The sequence below is a fragment of the Paramormyrops kingsleyae genome, chromosome 17 (genome assembly GCF_048594095.1).
Source record: "Paramormyrops kingsleyae isolate MSU_618 chromosome 17, PKINGS_0.4, whole genome shotgun sequence".
NCBI classification, from domain to species: domain Eukaryota; kingdom Metazoa; phylum Chordata; class Actinopteri; order Osteoglossiformes; family Mormyridae; genus Paramormyrops; species Paramormyrops kingsleyae.
Window position 1 is genome coordinate 12467181 of NC_132813.1, and position 22923 is coordinate 12490103.

Consider the following 22923-nt stretch of genomic DNA (forward strand, 5'->3'; position numbering starts at 1 on the left):
GCTGATACGTGACCAGTAAAAGCAACAATAAGTGCAAAACAGCAGCATATACAGAAGCATCAGCAGCCTTATTTATGGTAGACTAGGGCAAAGAAATAGGCCTTTGGTTTGGATTTAAATACTGAGGCTAAGGGGGCATCCCTCACATATGCTGGTAGATCGTTCCATAAACTAGGAGCCCTTTGGCTAAAGGCTCTACCAGAAACAGTCCTTTTGTTTATGTGAGGATTTGGAAGAAGGCCTGCATTCTGTGATCTCAGTGTATATTCGCTGTTGGATGTTGATCAATTCAGTTACATAAGCAGGGGTCTCACCCTTTAGTGCTGTGTGAGTAAGCAGAAGAATTTTAATGTCTGTCCTGCACTATTTTAGAATAGGTGTTATATGGTCATATTTATTCCGTCTAGTTACAATTCTTGATGCTGCATTTTTAATTTGCTGTAGGAAGATGGTGTGTGATTTGTGACCCTGGTGAGCAGAGCATTACCGAGGTCTCATTTGCTATATATAATTGCATGTATTCATTTTTATCTTGAATGGTGAGAAACTGCCTCCTCTGTATGAAGCTTGTCCTAGATGGGGACTTAATATGAGAATTAAATGACAGGTCTGTGCTGAAAATTAGTGTCTGGGCAGCACAATGGCTCAGTGGTTAGTGATGAATGAATGGGTCCCTGAAAGTGAGACACAAGGCCTGAGAATTACTTCCTGGTAGCAAGGGAGTACAAGTGGTGTAATAAGACTTCTGATGTATCATTGCTTACAGCCAGACAATCATCGCTCATAAATCTCTGTTTTTAAGTAGTTTACTTGGACGATGTATGATCATTTGCTGCAATCAATTATGTACAATTCATTGATGTTTACGAGCGATACGATGGTGCAGTGGTTAGCACCATTGCCTCACACCTCTGGCACGAGAGTTGGAGTCTCCGCCATGGCTCTGTGTGTGGGGTCTGCATGTTCTCCCCATGTCACCATGGAGTTTCCTCTGAGGTACTCCAGTCCCCCCCCCACAGTCCAAACACATGCTGAAGCCAATTGGAGTTGGTAAATTGCCCGTAGGTGTACACGTGTCAGTGAATGGTGTGTGAGTGTGCCCTGTGATGGGCTGGTGTCCCATCCTGGGTTGTTCCCTGCCTTGTGCCCATAGGCTCCAGATCCCCTATGAACTTGAATAGGACAAGTGGTTACAGAAGATGGATGGATGGTCTGTATTGAAAGTTAGTGGCTGGGAAGTACTGTGGTTGTGAATGGATGATATGCCTAAAAGTGAGATGCAAGGGCCCAGAATTACTTCCTGGTTACTCAAAGTGTTATTACGACTTAGTAATAGGATTTCTGTTTATCACTGTCTAGTCAGACAATCATCAATCATCCATCTGTGTCTTAAAGTAGTTTACTTTGGCGATATATGATGTTTCGCAAGAGTCAATTTAGTTAAATTCATTGTGTAATCCCGATCACTGGTGATACCAATGATGCAGAATTGTCATTAGATATCCGAACATGCTGCTGATGATTGTGTAAAGAAGAGGTGTCCCAGAAAAGGATGGTTGGCTTAGACTGACCTCACATTCCAGCCTGTTTAACAGAGTTAAATGGCTGAATGCTCCTTAGTGCAAAAACAGCACAAAGGAGCATAAGTATTGTTGCATTCCCTACATCTATGGCCTGTAGTTCGTCATTTCCAACTCCTAAAGCTGTTTCAGTGCTCTCACTTTGGCAATCGATAGAAACTTTCTTGCTATTAGTGTCCAGGAATGTTTGCAATTAGGTGGCAACTGTTTTCTGTAAGATATTTGAGAGAATGGGGGCATTTGAGTCTATAGCTGTCAAGAGCATGAGGTTCTAAATTTGGCCTCTTAAGCCGTGATCTGATTATGTCCCCTTTAAATTTATCAGGGACAACAGCAGAAGCTTGGGAGTTGTTTGTAATTTTAAGTATGAGACCTATAAGTTTTTTTACTTGGGACAGCATCTAATATACTTGTAGCAGGTTTTGTTTTATGATTTAATTTTAAAATTCTTTTACATTTTTAAAGTTTGTTGACCAGCTAGACCTTACTGGAAATATGTACACACAGTCTGACCTGTTATTTATGAAGTCTATGCAATTGTCAGTACCAAAATTAGAATGCACTGTATCTGAAGGATCAATGACTTTATTATTTATCTGTTACTATAAAAAAAGTGTGAATCACCTCTGTTATTTTGCTCCTATTATTATTAATAAGCTAGGAATAGCAAGCTGAATGAGCATTACTGAGAGGTGTCAGGTTCACAACACTCAAGTTCAAGACCACATGCATAATCCTTAAACCCTGTGGACTGCAAGGCTGTAATTAAAATATATATCGAGGGCACCCCCCCCCCCCCAATATTCAGATGTGTTCACCGTGTCCCCCCCAGTGTTGATTCCCAGGCTATGTTCTTGGTGGAGTGTATATTAGTTTTGCCTACTGTTATTTAAATAAAGGAACTACTCTATTCATGGCTATATGTTGTAATGTGTGATACCACAGCCTTTTTTGCTGGATGTAAAGTAACATTATTAGCAGTTTTAATGATCTTTAAAGAAGCCCTGTTACTGCTGCTGGGTCACAATGCTCTTTATCTGAGACCGTAATGGTCATTGTCATAGAGGTTCACATACTTTTTCCCATCAGTCACCTTGACTGGGTCATATGAAGAGTCCTATAAAGTTTTTCTTTATTTATATAACTTTGTTAATTTGTGTTCATTTAATACCAATACATTTAACTTATAAAACACTTTTCATTAGAACTGAATATCAGAATGCATTTATGTAACGATAAGTGTTACATATTCTACTAAAAAATTTGTGTTCGGATATCTTTATTTAACCACTGCGTTTTTGTTTTCTCATTTTCAGGATTCTTTATGTGGAATACCATGGAACGACTTGTGTTTTGTGCGTTGATGTTTGGAATGTTGGTGAAGGGGCAGAACTGCCCTGGCCGGTGCATCTGCCAGAACATCTCTCCCACCCTCACCCTGCTCTGTGCCAAAAAAGGGCTCCTCTTCGTGCCGCCTACCATTGACCGAAAGACAGTGGAGCTGCGGCTGACAGACAATTTCATCACAATCATTCGAAGGAAAGATTTCTTTAACATGACCAGTTTGGTCCACCTAACCCTGTCCCGAAACACCATCAGCCAGATCACCCCCCATGCGTTCGTAGGACTCCGTTCCCTGCGTGCCTTGCATATGGATGGAAATCGCTTAAGTGTCATTAAGACTGACCATTTTAAAGGACTTTTCAATCTCCGACACCTAATTCTTGGGAACAACCAAATTCACTATGTGGCTCCCACTTCTTTTGATGAGTTTGTAGGCACTATCGAGGACTTGGACCTCTCTTACAACAACCTGAAGACTCTTCCTTGGGAAGCTATTGCCAGGATGACAAACATCAATACTCTAACTCTGGACCACAATCTCATTGATCACATTGAGGCTGGGACCTTCACCCTCCTTGCTAAGCTAGTACGCCTGGACATGACTTCCAACCGCCTGCAGAAACTGCCCCCGGACAGCCTGTTCCAGCACGCACAAGTTCTGTCAGATGCTAAGGGCTCCAACCCCTCTTCGCTGGCCGTAAGCTTCGGTGGAAACCCCCTTCACTGCAACTGTGAACTGCTGTGGCTCCGACGGCTCACGAGGGAAGACGACCTGGAAACGTGTGCCTCTCCCGAGCACCTTATGGATAAATACTTCTGGTCCATCCAGGAGGAGGAGTTCATCTGTGAGCCTCCTCTGATCACCAAGCACCAAGTCAGCAAGCCCTTCGTAATGGAAGGCCAGGGGGTGACACTGAAATGCGTCGCCATGGGTGACCCGGACCCCACCATCCATTGGCGCTCCCCTGACGGAAAGCTTGTGCACAATAATTCCCGGACCATCCTGTATGAGAACGGCACTCTGGATATCCTCATCACCACCCTCAAGGATAGTGGGGCCTTCAACTGTGTGGCATCTAACGCTGCAGGAATCGCAACAGCGTCAGTAGAGGTCAACATGATACCACTACCCCTCTTCGTCAATAACTCCAGCCAGATGAAAGCAACAGACCCTGGATTGTCTGATATCACCACTTCCTCTAAGTCTGGTAACAATGACACGAAGAACCATGACAAGAGAGTAGTAGCAGTTGAGCTGACGTCCTCTTCGGCTATAATTCAATGGCCATCGGAGCGCCACATCCCGGGGATCCGTATGTACCAGATCCAATACAATAGCACCTTGGATGACACTCTGGTGTACAGGTGAGCCTTTTACAGAAGTATTTTTACCCAAATATTTCTTAGATTTTTATATACAATTACATTATATTCATTCACTCAACTGTCCTAACAGCACTAGTGAGATTTAGCTTCAACATCAAACTGACGCTTATAGCAGCTACAAGAATTTCACATTAAGCCTAAAAGCAAAATACAGTCATTTACAGTCTATTACACTAGTTTTTAAAATGCAGATTGGCTCATACACTTTTGGTAAATTGGGGAAAGATGTCTGTATAATTAAAATATTACATAGTTTTAAAGATGTTTTCATCCCATGTTTTGACGGAGTAGCACACCTGAACACACCAGTCTGTAGAGAAATTGCCTTGCCACTCATTTAGCTTAGCCCACATGCATTGGTTTGTAAGTGCAGATTTTCACAAAATGTGGTTGATTGCTGTAAATACAAGTGAGCCAGGTTGCCAGTCTCGCGGCGGAATTTCAGTTACTGAGAGAAAAGCTTTAGAACACTAAGAAAAGCGTGATTTGATAAAGCGTTTTTGGCATGATGAGTATAATGGCTAGGTTTTGAGTGGTTTGCGCATAACCCTATTTTGTTCTGTAAGCCCTAATTTTTTACTGTGTGATTTTGAATAATGTACGGTTTTTAGCAGAAATGACTGTATATGATAAATATAATGCTTTGTGTTTCATTTTTAGCTGCACCCTGAAACTGAAACTGGTTCAGGATTTCATACATTCTTGCATATACAAAAAGAAAATTTAAATATGTGTATGTGTGTGTATGCGTGTGTGTATGTATGTATGTATGTATATATATATGTGTGTGTGTGTATATGAAGGTATATATGTATAAAATATATATTTAAAAAAACTATAAAATATTGCATATATTGAATTATGCACTAACCAATAAAGAGATGCAGCTTGGTAGTTTTACACAGCATTGCTGCTCCAGTAACATGCAGCATTGGCCAGTGCTTTTCATTCTCTAAAGAAAGGTGTGCATGTTTTTGAGAAGGGACATAAAAAGACTTTGCCAGAATTTATTCTGCCCACCTTGACCACAGTACTCCTCACTTTCTAGTGTTTGCTATAAAGCATTTTGATTTTCTTTTCTTTGCCAACGTAAATTGACTGTCTGACAGAAGCCCCCAACTCTTTGTCCTTGCAAGCTCCATAAAGTGGTGAGAGACCCTCTTTTCCAGCACTACCTACCTAAACTATCAAATTGACCGACTAAGTCTCTAGCTCGCTGCATGCGGTGAAATTCATCGCTTTAGCTTGTCCTCTGATGGATACATTTTGGAGGTTTTTTAAGTTTGAGGTATCATTGACTCAGACACTCTGCCTCCAACATGCCCCATTGCTCAGAGTAATGACCAGCACTGCTCAGTACTTACTGCCTTATCTAGTTCAATGTGATGTGACTAGTGTAACGTTTCAATACATCCAACCATAAATGTCAGAATGGTGTCTGGACCTACGAGAATGGAGGTGGAGAGAGGTAAGTCAGTTTAATGAAGTTTATCTCTCAGCATGTGACACATTGATTAACAATGTCATTACTGAGGGTCTGTTTTCCACCTGTGGTCCACCAAGCAGCTATGCTCAAATTACACTTGTGGAATTCTGTCTCTGATGCTCCACCTTCTCACCATTTCAGATGAGTAGAGTTGAAGTGTGACGATGTTCTACTATAGTGGGGAGATTGTTTAATCACTTCATGGATTTGCTTGGAGAAACTTCTTCCAGTTCTTCCAGGCCTCCATGGAGGGGCACTGGTTAAAATGTGAGCCATGCACAGGAAATGCCCTCCCATCTCTGGCACATTGTGACTCCTGTGAAGGGGTTATGCATGCATTACATTCTTCTTAAATTGATCTAAGTCTTTCCAGAAAGTCCGCTCTACTACATGTCCTTTTTTCGGACAATGATACTTCCATGGCTCTGACCTTCTCATGTATTTCAGTGTTGCACTTTTCCCATGCACATTAAATATCCTAATCTCAGTGAAAATGTAACCTGGAGCTATGCTACTGCTGTAGAAGAGGAGCATCCAGTTTGATATCCTTGTTGTCAATAATTCCGTCTCTCTACAGCTAAAACTGCAGCTTGTCTTTCAAGCTATGGTACAATGATGGCAGGATTTGGGGCAAGCTTAGCTATGGGAAGGAGAGGACCATCCCAGTTACACCTTACTTTTATTAGTAACCTATCTGGAATATTTATAGAGCCACCAAGCTCAAGTGGGTCAGAAAGATTGCTTAACATTGATAAAATCTCATGTAATGTGTAGGCTTTTTCAATCCCCATCTTCTGACAAATTGCAGCCTGGCCCCAAAATTCTCAGTTTGGGTTGGAAAGTTAACAATAGAATCGTTGTCCTGTATTCCTACTACCTCTATTATCTGTTGGGAATTCGTTCATATCCCCTACATTGTTGATGACGGCTGCAAGTTGGGGCGTACTAGCATCTATCAAGTACTATGAAGGTAAGTGATGTCTTCCTTCACTTCGGTTAAGGATAACATCATTGGAAACATTAAATTTCCTCTTGACAAACTGTCTGGCAGTGATTTGTTTAATAAATTCTCTCATGATGTGCAATCTGTTCCCGTGATCACCCCATACCACAAAGCAACATATGTTTTCCGCAGCTTTCGCTGCTCTGGGCTCCTTCCTGAAGTGTGGTAATATCTTGAGGAAGATATCATAAATGTCATACCTGACAGGGAGAACGCCTTTCAAAAACACACTGAGCTGCTGGATACTATTGTCAAGCTCCCCTTATTTGGCAGATTGATTTGGTTTGGTCACATGGTTAGCACCAGTGCCTCACGCCTCTGGACCTACCGTTCGAGTATATGCCCCAGCGCCGTGTCTTTGGGGTTTGCATGTTCTCCCCTTGTCATCATGGGGTTACTTATGGATTCTCCCCACAGTTTTCCACACTTCTCATGGAGTCGGCAAGTTGTCTATAGGTGGGAGTGCCTTGTGAGGGGGTGGCGCCCCATCCTGGGTTATTCCCAGCCTTATGCCCGTAACTTCTGGGATGGGCTCTGCATAGGACACAAGCAAGTACATAAAATACATGGATGGGTTTAGTTTGAGGAGTGCAGCCAATTCTGCATGATCGTTCTTAAATTTATTTCGCATGAAATCCATGATCCGTGATACTTCACCACTGGATGCTTCTTAATTAGATGAATTAGTTAAGCAAGACAATTGCTTGCCCATTCGTTAATGTGCTAATTATGTGGACTATGGAAATGACCCAGCTGATCCATGCTAAAGATACTCTTTTTCCCTCTTCTCCAGAAGGTAAGGTTCTTCACCAAAGGGAGTTTATCTGTTATCATCCTTATTTTTGGTGGAAGATTATCACCCACAAGGCACTTCTCATATACTACTGTTTCAAAACTAAGGCAGAAGATTTCTGTGGGTGACAATGATGAATAAAATCCTCTTTTGCGTGAATCCTACTTTAACTGGGAAGGAGGAGCCCATTTTCTCATTTTGATATGAGAAACATGTGAGATGTACTTAGCACAGGGTATATATAGCAACTGGTAACACATTACGGGGGGCACAAGTGACTTAGTAACTCCATTACTACTCAAGTACAAATCATGATCAAATATAGTAACTGTGTGACATACATGAACCATTATTATTGATTAATGATGAATGAACATGGAATCAGTACTTAACTAACATTTAGTTTCTGATGAATTAATACATTAAAGAAGAATGTAGAACTACGTTATTTGTGCCCCCTCAAAGTGTTGCCTAGCAACTAATGAAGGCTATTGGGCAACATAAATCTTTATTACCTACTCAAGGGCTAACCACTATGTCGAGGGATTGTAAGTTCCTGTATGCACGTCCCAGTTTCTCTTCTGAAAAGAAGCAGAATATCGACTTTGAATCTGGTGACCATGGAGGAGAATCTTGCAGCACCTGGCACAGTGATCTCTACCCTGTTATCAGAGGAGTTTATATTCTATGAATATGGGAAAGGCTTGACTTGCCTGTTCTTCAAATGACTTCACACTGATTCTCTCCAGTCTACCGTGTTTGACACTCCTGCACACGTGTTAAGCATTCAAAAAGAGTTGTTGCTTGCTATATTGAGTACCTCACCATAGGGCCTAATCCTCTGTGCAGCTGGCTGAGGTGACTGAAGAGCAGAAGAGAATTATCTTATTTCCTGCTCTGCTGTGTTGGAAGTGTGATGTCTTTCACACCGTGATGATGAACTAGCATGATGCACTATGTTCGTCACTGTAAAATTCTAAACACTGAGTTTCTGCCGTCTAGCTCAGTGGAAATGTGTTCTCCCATCAAATCTTTTCCGCTATCCAGAGGATTCCTTATAAATCTACCAAATATTTGAAGCCAAACATGGTGTACTGGGGGTCGAGTCAACAAATATATGGGAACTTCAAGAGAGGTTTAGCAATGGCTAAGCTAACACACTTTGACAAACATCATGGTTCGTCACCAACATGAAGATCTTTTAAACATCATTTTCTTTGTCCAAGTCTTTTACACAGCATTGTATATACAGAAAGACCTAGATCCAGTCTGCCTTGAAGAATGAGCAAAAGGAGGTTCTTCAAGATAATAATGTGATGAATTAAAAAGTCTATGCGAGTTACAGACTATGTGCTGTTGTAAAAATACTGACAGAAAGAATATGTGTATGTATCACTTGTAATTCATGTAAAATCTGCTCATTCCAAGTGGGGCTTTTTTCTGGCCCTGTATATATACACACACACAGACACACACACACACACAGACACACACTAGCATCCAATTTATTAGAAACACCTGTACACTTGCTCGTACCAGCAAAATGCTCTCTGCATAGAACAATTTTGAGATTAAGTATTTCAGAAACTGCTGATCTCCAAGGATTTTCTGGGATTTTGCACAGCAGTCACTGAAGTTTACAGAGAATGGTGTGAAAAACAAAAAAATCATCTAGGGAGAGGAGGTCTGTGGGCGGAAATGCCTTGTTGATGAGGAAGATCAGAAGAGAGTGGTCAGACTGATTCGAGCTGACAGGAAGGCTGCAGTAACTTAAAAACCAACCTTTGCAATGGTGGTGAGCAGAAAAGCTTCTGAGAAAACATCACATATTGAACCTGAGGTAGATGGGCTACAACAGCAGAAGATTACATCAGGTTCCTCTCCTGTCAGCTAAGAACAGGAAACTGAGGCCTCAGTGGTATACAGGCTCACCAATATTGGACATTTAAAGATTGGAAAAATGTCGTCTGGTGTGTTACAACATGCAGAGTCAGAATTCACTGTAAACACCATGAATCCATGCACAGTTGAAACTGATGGTGGTGTAATTATGTGGGGAATGTTGTGTTGGCACACTTTGGGCCCCCAATACTAATGAGCATCACTTAAATGCCACAGCCTATGTAGGTATTGTTGCTGACCATGTGAATCGCTTTATTGACAAACTTTACCCATTTTCTAATGGCTTCTTCAACACATATATCGGGGCTGCTTGTGCTTCAGTGGTCTAAGCCTCTGTGCCTGTGATCGAAAGGTCGCCTGATTGAGTCCGGCCTCCCTACATCTGTAGCTACTTGAGCAAGACCCTTAACCCCCCCCAGCTCCCTGAGTGACACCACAGGTGGCTGCCTTCCGTGGCCAGCTTGCCCTCACTTACAGAGAGCAAGTGGGGGGAGGCGAAATGAGAATTTTCCCACAGGGATCAATAAAAAAAGTGTCTGTTATTATTATACTTCAAACTGAGGCCATGAACATGACACTGGATTTGATGTCTTTGACTGGCCAGCCAGTCACCAGATCTGAATCCAGTGGAGCACCTTTGGGATGCGGTGGGATGGGAAATTTGCCACATCATTGTGCAGCCGACAAATCTGCAGCCATTGCATAATGCAATCATGTCAGCATGGACCTGAATCACTAAAGGATTTTCCGGCACCTTTTTGAAGCTGCGCTTTGAACAATTCAGGCTGCTCTGAAACCAAAAGTCAGGCCCAGGCCCATATAAGTGCTTAAAATTTTCTGATATTGACCGTTTTTAATTTTCAGGTGTATCTAACTCTAACCCAAACTTTTGATAGAAAATAAGCCCATAAAATATTTTCTCATTTAAGTGTTGATTTTCCGCACATAACTCCAATACTATTGCTGCTATTAGACAAATGCCAAGCATACTTTGCAGAGTATACTTGGCATTCTTCTAATGGATAGGATCAATAATTGAATCTTTTTAGATAAACATGTATAGGTATTCATTTTTTGATAGATTGGAGAATAGGGGGGAGAAGCATGTTGTTTCCCTTTCTATTTGAAATTAAAGTAACTTTTCTGTAATTCCCAATTTGACCCTACATTGCAGATAATCATACAAACAAGATTAAATATCAAGAAACAAAATTTATCACCCTCAAATATTTATAATTTTTTGGCTCATTAATGCTTTCACTAGACACGAGTATCTTCTTCATGAAGTTACGCATAGCCATCAGTGTCTTCCATAACATACTTCTTAGTTGTTTTCCTCAACAAAGCCATTTTTACAGTAGGTTTAGCTTCTTTCTGGTTTATTTTGATGTGACTCTTAACCTGATGAAATGTTACATCTAATTTACAATAATAAAAATAACCAAGTCATTTTTAATTGTTATCCAAAATCTCACTGGGGCAAAATGTGTAATAAGAAGATTGAAAAATTGATAGAAATATGGTTTTAATATGTAACTATAAGCAAACAATCTGTATATGTTCCTGACATACCAAACCCTAGGAGACTGAAACCAAGTGCAAGCAAGGTGTATTGTATTCAGGATTTGTTTTAATGGTAATGTATTGATGGTACTGTGTCAATGGTATTGTGTTAATGGTACATTATTAATGGTACTGTACTAATGGTATTGTGTTAATGGTACAGTATTAATGGTACTGTACTAATGGTATTGTGTTAATGGTACAGTATTAATAGTACTGTACTAATGGTATTGTGTTAATGATACTGTATTAATGGTACTGTACTAATGGTATTGTGTTAATGATACTGTGTTAATGGTAATGTACTAATGGTGACTGAGTGTTTAGCCATTTCCTCACACCTCCAGGTTTGGGGGCTTGAGTCTCTGCATGTCTGCTCTGTGCATGTTTTCCCTGTTTCCTCTCACATTGAGGAAACTGGCATCTATACCCCTGGTTGGGTACAAATGCCAGTTGGGAACATTTTTCTTAAACGGGGTAAGAGCTTTCCTTTGGTAATTTCTAGAACACGGTGTGATTGCTGCTGGCGGATGTGTTGGCTCTCACATCTCCGAAGCGGCTACCTTCCTGGATTTTTTCCACACACACCAGTATCTAGAGTTTACAGAAAATCATGCAATAAACAACAACATCCATTCGGTGCCAGGTCTGTGGGCAGAAACACCTTGTTTATGGGAGTGGTCAGTGGAGAATGGCCAGACATGATATAATTAACGGGAAGGTCACAAATTAAAAAGACCTCAGTACTGGTGTGCAGGAAGGCTTATCTGAATGCTCAATTTGTCTACCCTTAAAGGAATTTTGGAGGTTCTGCCCGCTACTAACCAGTGTACCTTTTGAAATGGCCAAAATGTACCATGGACTGGCTTCCCATCATAATCACCACTGTACTTTGATTTCACGGCCCTTAAGCCGGTCTGTACAAAGTAACCGGGTCTCACCCAGAGATCTAAGTATCACTTTACATTAAAAATCTTCTCAGAATGTGCGCAGTTCCTAAAAGCAGAATCTTTTGTAGCTCTTTAGCACAGGGCTTCCTGGGGAGAAGCTGCCGGTCATTGATTCCCTTCCGTGGGGTTCCCAGTGTTCTAATGACAGTTGGCACTATTTTTGTTGTTTGTGGCCCACATTCAATTTATTTCTATTGCCAGAACTCTGTATTTGCTAATCTTCTCTGTTTCTTTTGTTAGAAGATTAGTGTCATTTGGGATTGCAACATCGATTAGGAGGCACGTTTTCGCCTTCTTGTCATCAACCATTATGTCAGGCCGGTTCGCTAATATGGTTCCATCGGTGTTAATGGCCATGTCCCACATAACTGTGATTGAGGCATTGATGTTTGTGACTGCTTGTGGGCCGTGGTCGAGCATCTTGTAGATCGCTCAATGTAGATAGCTTACTATTTTGTTGTGCCTATGAAGGTATTCAGTAGGTGCTTATTATTATTATTATTATTATTATTATTATTATTTCTGTCCTCCATTAGCTCCAGAACCTTACCCTTAGTGTGCCCTATTTTGCTGTGTCCTTTTCCCTGTTCTTTTGAATGTGATGCCATTCATTTTGATATTGCACTTATATTTTGTTCCATAAAGAGGATAAATACTAAACTGTAAAATCCGTACTTGCTCATTGATTTAGTTTTGTTCAAATAAAACCCTACTTTTCTGTTTGAGGAGTATGAATTTGCAAATATTTTGAAATATACATCTGAATTTGTAAATAATTGAGTAGGACATTTCCTCAGGCACCAATTACTTGCTTTGCACAAAAGTAAGAATTTCACTAATCTTCACTTACCATCACTTACCAGCTGCAAAGAGGCAGATTAGATACTAATGGCTGGATGTGCATTATTTCTTTTTTTGTTCTTGCACTTGATTTTAAATAAAAGATAGACAAAAACATTAGAAACGCAACAGAATTTGTACTGAATACTGACCGAATGAAATGAAGTATTGAACCTTCTCTTTTAATCGTCCACTGTTACAATTTTTTCACTACAGAATGATCCCCTCAACAAGCAAGACTTTCCTGGTGAATGACCTTGCAGCCGGCCGGGAGTATGATCTGTGTGTGCTGGCTGTCTACGACGATGGCATCACCTCCCTTACGGCAACACAGGTAGTGGGCTGTGTTCAGTTTAGCACAGCCAGTGAGAACAGCCAGTGCAAATTCATCCATAGCCAGTTTTTGGGTGGCACCATGATCATTATAATCGGAGGTATCATAGTTGCTTCTGTGTTGGTCTTCATCATTATCCTCATGATCCGCTATAAGGCGTACAGCAACCCGAATGACAGCAAATCCAAGGTCAGCAGTATGCAGTCGCAAACCAATGGGAATCGGGGTGACATGCAGCGTTCCACCTCCAAACAATATGCTGAAGATGACTACCATGCCGGACAAGTGGCAAAGGTGGTTAAAGAGTGCAAAGCGCTGGTGTTAAAGGTAGATGCTGATAATCAGGAGGTCCCACTGGCCACCACTGCCATTTTAGAGGTGGAGTTACCACTACCAGGACCAGCAGACCCTGACAGGGCCAACCGGCGAATGAGCTTAGACGCCCAACGCTCAGGTCTTGCTGAGAATAACCACATGGACAGCAGCCTAGCGGGTTCCACCTTGTCTCTTTGTCTCATTGGACCAAGTGCAGGCAACAAGGAAGTCTCCAAGCTAAAGGACAAGAAAAGTGCCCTGGCCAACCTGCTGCCTAGCGAGTTGGCACGAACTAGGCACCGGTTCTCCTTTGATGGGGATTATTCCTTGTTTCAGAGCCACAGTTATCCCCGGGCACGGACAAGGAGACACATGTCCTCCAGTCAGATCAACGTAGACTCTTCACCCTTAAACAACCGCAGGGTAACTTTCAGCAGCACAGAGTGGATGCTGGAGAGTACTGTTTGAAGGCCTTTGCCTGCCTTCCTCACTCCCCATCCTGGGTACCAGGGGAAAACTGTGCCCATCCATTCTGCAGCAGTGCCTTATTGACAAATGTACTAATGGAGGATGCTGCTAAGTCTGTTCATAATTGGTTTCACTTTGACACATGTTTTTTTTCTCCCTTTTTTGTGCTTTCTATCTGGTGCCAGGTCTGGCAAACGGAGATAACTTTTTATGGAAAAAAAATAATTATGAGACAGAACTAAGAGCACACAGACGTGGATGTTCAGAATGTCAGCAATTTCTCTTGGAATTATTTTAAAGCTTTTGCACAGAAGACACGAGATATAAGGACAAGAATCACAAAACATCTTTATAAGAGCGTATATTACAAATGTCTATACACATGCAAGATTCATAACAGCATAGAGAAGGTGAATCTGCGGACCCTGCCTTGCTCATATGACTATATGATATTGATAGGTATTGTTTCTGATGTGACTGTAAGATATTGATAGGCATTGTATCTGGCTGGTCTAGATAAAAACAGCTAATTACAAAATATATGAATATATCAAATATCTGTCTGTGTTATAAATATAGAAGTCATATGTTACATGTCGTTTTACAAAAAAATTTGATTGTTAACCACAAGTTTTTACATTACAAGCCTGTGCCATCACAATCCTTTATTCAGCATATCGAAGTTCCAGATTCACGTTATCCCTTAATAAAGAGTATTAAAAGTTTGTGTCAGTTAATTGTTCTATGTGTTACTTTTTTTTTTTTTCCTTACGTAAAATTTTTAAATCAACTGCTAATATGCACTGGAGGTATAAAAGATATGTGGCAATGAAGGACCTAATAATTACGAAATTCACTGTTGAGAAACATATATAGTAATTACATTTCTACATTTATTTATAGTATATATTTTTTGTTAGGAGCATTTGAAAATTTTAACATATAGAACATATGAAATATATATGGCGTAAACAAAAGAAAAGCTGTATAATAATATGCATTAGGGAGCCACACTGTCTGAGTGCATAGCAATATGATGTCACACCTCCTGCGTTAGGTGTTTGACTCCTGGCCCCAGCCTCAGTGTATGTCTGCAGTTTGCATGTTCTCTCAATGTTTGTGAGGCTTTTGTCTGGTTACTCAGATTATCCCCTGCCGACAAGCACTTAGGTAAACTGGCACCTCTAAATTACGCACAGCGTGTGTTTGTGTGATTAGACGTGTGCCCTGTGATGGACTGTCACCTCACCTAGCATTCCTTTGTCCCCTGCCTCATGCCCTGTGCATTCTGAGATAGACTCCAGGCTCTCCATCACCCTGTACTGGGCAAACTGTTATAGAAGCTTGAAGCATAATACAATTTCATAAGATCATATATTAACTCTAATATTCTAGATTGCTTGGAAACAAATAACCTCACCCTTGTAGTGCGCATTCCTATAACGCCAAAGAATTATTCCTCTCTGGTACTGTGGAACAGTATTTCCCAACCTGGAACCAAAGGGAGCTGGGAGGGAGCAAAAATGTGGACTGTCGCAGGGACATGGGAGGGTGCAAAAATGTGGACTGTCTGGCAGGAAGCTGGGAGGGAGTGAATAAAATGTGGACTGTCGCAGGGACCTGGGAGGGAGCAAAAATGTGGACTGTCGCAGGGACCTGGGAGGGAGCAAAAATGTGGATTGTCGCAGGGACCTGGGAGGGAGCAAAAATGTGGACTGTCTGGCAGGAAGCTGGGAGGAAGGAAAAATGTGGACTGTGGCAGGGAGCTGGGAGGGAGCAAAAACATGGACTGTCTGGCAGGGATCTGGGAGGGAGCAAAAATGTCTGACTGTCTGGGGGTCCCCGAGGACCAGATTGGGAAACAGTGCTGTACAAGAGTACCACAGTGGCTTAGAGTTTGCATGTTCTCACAGTTGTTATGTGGGTTTCCTCCCACCGTCGAAAAAAATGTAGTTGGGCAAATTGGTCAAACTGAAATAGACAAATGAATATGTGCTCTGCAATGAACCAGTATTATCTCCAGGGTGACATCCTAAGTTCCAGACTCACTGTAATTCTGTACTTTGATGAACAGTTATGGGTAGGGTAATGGGATCATTGGTCATGAACTCTTTTTGATATCAGGTGTTTATGATGTTATATGTTGAGTCAGGTGTTTTATTAATAAAATTGTATCTGTACATGTGCTGTGAGCTGACTGGCTAAGGGTAACCCTTGTCTTTATCTGGCAGTGGGTCTAAAGCCTCCTCAAACTCTTGCACAAAACTTTTTGTATTTTCAATATGCATGTTTTCCATTTCCAGATAACATATTTCATAAGGATCTCTTTGATTCCCATTGTGTACAACTTTAACATACAAATCACAAATGTCTCAAAGGGTTCTGGAGAGGAGATGTTAGTTTTTTTTTTTCCAATCAATCATCTAATGGTTGGTTTTTAATTTTATTATTATTTTTTTGTTTGTTTTTTTGTTATTATTTATTTGTACTCCAGCAAAACGTACTGTGTTAACTTGTTCTGGATATTCACACAGTGAATGTGTTTTTGTTTCTAAAAATAATTTAAGTTTCAACTAATTGTGATTTAAGTATTTCCATTCCAAATAAAAACACTGTATGAAACAAATATACATATATATATTTTTTGATCAAGAATATATCTTAGGACTACTCTAATGAAGTGTAACGGGCCTGATAATTTCCTCATAAAATATCAACCAGAATTACAATGTGTATAATCATTTCAGAATTATTTTCCCACAATCCTGTGCAGGATAAACAGCTGAATTTGGAATCAACAACTTAAGGAATGTATGTAAAAATTGTAAATGACAACAAAATAACACAGTAATATCTATTCGGCAATATTAGTTTTTTAATTAACATAAGAATAACGTTTCATTTTCTGAAAATGATTTTTGTATGCGGAAAATTGTCTGCAGATCCTGAAAAAAATTAAAACTGCACTTAGTGGTGATACACAAATATACAGAACAAGAATGCTGTAAACATGCTGTAATCAATACTATCACTAATGTTTTTTCCTCACAACATAAGCTGGACGGAAAATCATTGTAATGCCGGCCCTTTAAACCCTATGTCTGCTGTATTCTTTGATGTCTTGGATGATGTTACTTTTTCAGTTTCTCTTTTATACAAGTTCTCTGATGTTTATGTGCATTTCTTAAAATAATCCATCCATTCATCCATACGCTCATCTTCTAATCGCTTATTCTGGTCAAGGTTGGGTGGCCTTCAAAAACAATACAAGTTAATTTGTTGATATGAACAGTAGATATGCTGCATTTTATAAAATGTTTCTGTTTCCTTAATGTCTTTGGGGTGAGCTGAATTTTTCAAAATAACTATGATCCAACTCACATGATGTCAGACTATAAAACATTAAGAAAATGCAAGACGTTTAAGAAAACGCAAAAAAAACATTGACAATTCACAAAAAAAGGAAAAGAATCGTGTTTTATTAACATTTTTGCGTTTTCTCAGTGTTTTGTATTTTCCTAATTTTGTGTGTTTGCCTTTTTGCATTTTGCACTTCAGGGCCACCGTAGCAAGGCTGAAAATAGAGAGCTGCAGTGACAAATCAGCACAAGATATGTGAGGCACATATATTACTCACAGGCGTGGATTTATAGCGGTGGTCACAGAAGCAGGCACACAGTAAATATTTGCACTATTACCTGGATTCTCCTGGAGGCATGTGTTGTCAATAAATTCACCCAACTTAGGGACTGGGTAAATGTAGTTTTTAAGCTGTTAAATCCAAATCCCGATAAGGTCTTCTGTACTGTTGAATGAAGGAAGGATTTGAAAGGCTCTCCACTCCACTGTCAGGAGGAGATCCCATCAATTGCTGGAGGTGACAAACATCAAGGTCACCAAGAGACGGCTGCAGTGCTAAAGCTTTAAAATCTCTTACTGCCCTTACAAAGGAGCTAAATATATGTATTGGTTATGAACTGCACGGAACATTATGTCCATTTTTTTCTGTCTAAATCTAAATATGTCTTTGTAAGAAAAATATATTTAAGTATTTGGTGTATAACATTTTAAAAATTCTAGATGTGTATATACAGGAAATAGTGCCTGTATAATTTCATTTACAATTGAATTAGACAGGATTGACTTGTTCAAACGGATTTTTATGAGGTGTATTAAGTGGATATATTCAGTATATGCGTAGTTTTTTTGGGGCAGTGCAGTGGCTCTGTGGTTATAATAAAGCCTCATACTTCCAAGGTTAGGTATTTAACTTCTGCTCCCAGCTCCATAAGTATGGATTTTACATGCTATCCTTGTGTTCATGTTGGTTTCCTCTGGCGGTCTAAAAATATGCAATTATGCATAATATGCTAATTAAACTACAAAGTCAATCATTAAACATTGGCCAGTGGTGTTCTGGAAGCAAGTACACAACTCTATGGGTTTAAAATATAATATTTGTTATGGATAATCCATGACTTGCAGAGAAATCCAAATAAAGTTCCTCCATTGGATGCAGATCCCCAAGTCATCATTCCCAGTCAGGTCCTGTCAGTCCTGCAGGCCCTAAGAGCACCACACTCACTTTCTTTATGAAGACTGGGTACTTTAGTCTGCTGCTTGGTGCATACACACAAACAACAGTGAGATTTTTCCTCCAATAACTCATATTTGCACAGAAACAACCCTCTTGTCCACTGGAAAACTCCAACTGGGCAGCCCTCAGCCTGGAACTTGTGAATATTCATACACCTACCTAAGGTCTGTAACCATGTGTCAGGGTCAGCACCCGTTTGCCCCAGCCTTTCGTGTCTCTTCCCCTTTTGGCCAGCAGGTGTCGCTGGCCATCCAGATCTCCCTGTGCCCAAGTCCTTAGTGTGTTTCCCTAGCTCCCCAGATTGCTGCGTGGTGCTATTGGCTGAGCATATGACTACAAACCTATCAGTTGTGTGTTTGAATCCAGCTGTCTTTGTACTTAGTAGATTTTGATCCCTAATGTTTCCTTTGTATGTGTTTTTCTAGTTCCTGAGTTTTGTGGTTTGCATTCTGTTTTGGTTTTTGCTTTCTGCCCTTGGTTATGTTTTACAAGTCTTTGTTATTTCCCTAGTGTTGGATTCTGTTTCCAAGTTTCTGAGTTCCATGATTTAGTTTCTTTGATTCACCTGTGTGCTGTTTCCCTGAGCCTCTTGATTGTTCTCACCTGTCCCATGTTTCCTTGTTAACCCTCTGTATTTAAGTACCAGATCCTGCCCTGTTCTCTGTTGGAATCATTGACTGTGTTTTCATGATTCTGTGATGTTGGTTATTTGGTTTTGCTATGTTTGCTTCCCTGCCCATCCCCTATGTTACCAGTTTTCCATTCGTAGATCATCTTTTGTTCTGTTAATTGTATCCTTCCCCTGTTTAGTTTGGACCCCTTGTGATCATTTTGTTTGTAGTGTTCCTAGTGTCCTCAGTATGTGTAATAAACCCCTGTTGTTCTCTGGAGCCGCAAGTGGATCGTTACCTCCTTTTTTCCTGCCTGTACCATGCCCCGAGCCTGTGAAACCATGAGCATGACAGACTCCACCCCCAATGAAGAAGTTTGGTTCTAGTGCCTACACAATGCAAACAAACTTTCAAACCTAAAACTAAAAACAGAAACACATTACACTGCTATTACCAACCAAAAACAGGAGGAAAAATAAATGAAATAACAGGGCACTCACCCCCTCTACTATGCAGGTTTCACAAAATTATGAGTAATCAGCTGTCACAATAAAAAGAACATGTCCTGTTAACAGAATGTGCTTTGTAGATGTTTAAACCTGCAAGGGGGAGAGTGAACAAGTAGGATCATATGCGCCTAAAGACCGAGCAAAGAAACACAGAGTTCAGGAAATCAAGGCAAACATGCGTGTGTTATCTTTATTAACATGAGAACATTGAGTATCCTGCGTCCTACGGCATAACAGCATGGTTCACCAATTAATCCGCTGCAGACCTGAAAGCCATTCAGTGAGTCAGAAAGGCAGCCTAGCAGATCACTGGCCTACAGCTGCCAGACAGTTAGGCTAATTGGCACCTCTAAGTTGCCTGTTGTGTATCCCAGCCTTGTGCCCTATGCTGTCCCTGACCCAGCTAAGTGGTTAGAAGATGAATGGAGTTACACTTTAGCTACATTTTTACCACTTCATTACACTTGCATAATTAAGTCAAGGTTAAGTAGCTAGTGATCAGAAGCTAAGAATGGAGGTCCAGGACCAGTCACGAGAATGCTATCCCAAGAGAAGACTTGTAGAAGACACAAAAAACCCCGAAATGAATTCAAATCCTTTTAATAGCGAATACCAAAACTCAACAAGGTAAGTACACTCTGGAAGGTTCCTTCAGTCCTTACAAAAGGATCCAAGGGTACCCCCAACTTCCAGGTTAAACAATAATAATAATCTGGCTCATAGCCATCTTAAGCGCTTAAAAGGTTTTAATGACTGAACACTGTCTGTGAGAGCAATTCAAATCCCTGCCTAACAAGCAGTTAATGGTCAGTGGGTGTTTTCCTTAGAAGGAGTGCAGGATTGGAATTTTCCAGAAGGCTATAACTCCATTTGGCTCGCAGGTGCCCTCTGTTGGTCATCTTTGCACCTTGCCTTCGACTTAACAGTACCCCCACCTTTATGGCTGACTCTGGACGGTCCTGCATGGTCTGGGAGAGCTCCACTCTGTTTGTCCATTAGACTCTGGGTGTAGCCTAATGTTAGACTCACAGCACTGTCCAGAATTCTTCAGAAGGTTTTCCAAAACCTCGAGGCAAACTAAGGACCAAGGTCCAATACTATGTCAATCAGAACACCATGGTATATTACCACCTCCCAAACCATTAGGCCTGCCATCTGTTTATCTGAGGGGGGTTTCTGCAGGGGAGCAAAATTAACAACTATAGAGAACCTGTCTGCAACTAAAACTAACTAGTGTGTACTCACACTAGGCAATCCATACCATGAATGAGCACATTTGACCCCCAAAGTCTAGTTTGTTTGACTAGTGTAATCGCTCCGTACTGGGCCGAGTTGAAGAGTTGGGCCTGGTCACAATTCAGTTGGACTCGGGTATGGTACACATCTAGTACCCCGGCATGGAACATAGACATGACGTCAATAATGTGACTGACACAGACATGTACACATCTACATATAAATGAACTGGACCTGGAAGGAACGGACCATGTAGGCTGTACAGATCAGTAGGTGACAAACATCTAACAAACATTGCAGCCAAGGGTGTCACTGTGTTATCAATATTGAGAGGGACAGGGACAGATCCATTAAATGACTGAGTCAAATCCGTCCTCTTATGTTGTCCTGTATGACCTTGTGTATATGACCTGTGTATAAGCTACCCGTCCATTTCAGCATTGACTGTATGCTATCTGTTAATGCTTATGCACCTGAAATCGTCGGCTTAAATTTTTTTCCCCTCAGCCAGTTGTCTAGATGATAAGTGAAATCTCCCATCAAATTAATTCATATTTAAAAGCAAATTCCTGGAAGATATTGGGTGGGACAAACACTACTGTTTTGAACCCCCCCCCCCCCGGTTAATAATGCCTAAGATTGCAGCAAAGGGATCACTTCGGTCTACAGCAGAGGTGCAGTGTTTGCTGGAAATTTGGCCTGATGAAAGTATCCAAGAACAACTGGATGCAACACACAAAATGTCAGGCTGCGAGATTAATTGAAAATCGATATGTCGCATACTCGATGAATCCATGAGGGCCGTGTGTCATCTCGCCCAAAACAACTCCAAATAAGGACATTAATCATGAACTCCATTGTGCTGTGCAATAGCACTTTTATTCCTATGTTTTCTTCAATACAGGAAGTCACACGATGATGACAAAAGTGAGCTTGGGCCCACAATGTTAAGCACAATGTAAGTACAAACCAGAAGGGAGCAGGGAGGGGAGACAGTCGTGCTTGGGCACGGCGACCGAGCAACCAGGCCAAGTCTGACTATGCCCTAAAATGACTGTATAATCTTGTAACTGTGATAATCCCATCACAAGGATACATGAGTCCAGGGGCAGTGGGAGATACGGAGGGGTTGGACCCGTTCCAGCGGCCTCTAGGCAGGGTGCTATGAAGTTCCTAACATCGTTGTCCAATCCAGGCCATCAGGAACGCCTCTGAAGGAACTTCAATATCCTGCCTACCCCAGCGTGACCCAGCAATTTGGAACAATGTCCCTAGTGCAGTATCTCTAAATGCCCCCCTCCCTCCAAGTCTGGACCAGGTTCAGTAAGCTGCACTCTTCTTACATTGTCCTTGAGAGACAGCTGTTCTGGAACAAATTTACGAGATAAGGGGAGGATGAGTTCTGGCTCACAGCTTCACTCTGAGCTACTGACCAGAGAGAGCAACCTTAGTATTCTTGAAACCTGGGGAAAGAAAGTTGAACCCAGTAATGAAACAAGGCCCATCAGTCCTGGTGAGGGCTTAGTCATTCGGTTTTATAGAGAAACTCAAGGTCCTCTGGTCAGTCCACACCATAAAGGGTCTGGGAGGCTTCCTCCAGCTGGTTCCTCCACTTATCTAAAGCCAGCTTGACAGCTAAGAGTTTCTGGTCTCTCAAATCATTTTTCTGTTTTCTGAAAGGTGCCGTGAAAAGAAGCAGCAGGGTGAACCATACCAAACATAGGTGATCTCAGTGACAGTACAACCCCGGCACCTGTCTCTGAGGCACCTACTTCGATGATGAAGGAGACTGAGGAGGAGGCTGAAGCGAATCGCCGTTTGAGTTTCTCGAAGACAGCCTAGCTGTGCTTCCACAGTCCAGACTACCTTTGATGGAAATCCTTTGATTAATGATAGGATTGGTGTAGCTATAGATCTGAAATTCTAGGTAAAGTACCTATGAGCAAGAAGCAAGCAAATCCTATAAATTTTCTGCACTTGTCCTACTGTGATAGGGTATGACCGCT

General features: G+C 41.1%; 1 protein-coding gene across 1 annotated transcript in view; it reads left to right on the forward strand.

Moving 5' to 3' along the window:
* lrfn1 (leucine rich repeat and fibronectin type III domain containing 1) overlaps positions 1–16590 on the forward strand; it is a 41176-nt gene extending 24586 nt beyond the window's left edge. The window contains exons 2-3 of the mRNA XM_023839426.2: positions 2897–4289; positions 13064–16590. Coding sequence (XP_023695194.1) covers positions 2905–4289; positions 13064–13964 — 2286 coding nt within the window. The 5' untranslated portion in view covers positions 2897–2904 and the 3' untranslated portion in view covers positions 13965–16590. The remainder of the gene's footprint in view (positions 1–2896; positions 4290–13063) is intronic.
* Positions 16591–22923: the final 6333 nt, after the last annotated feature.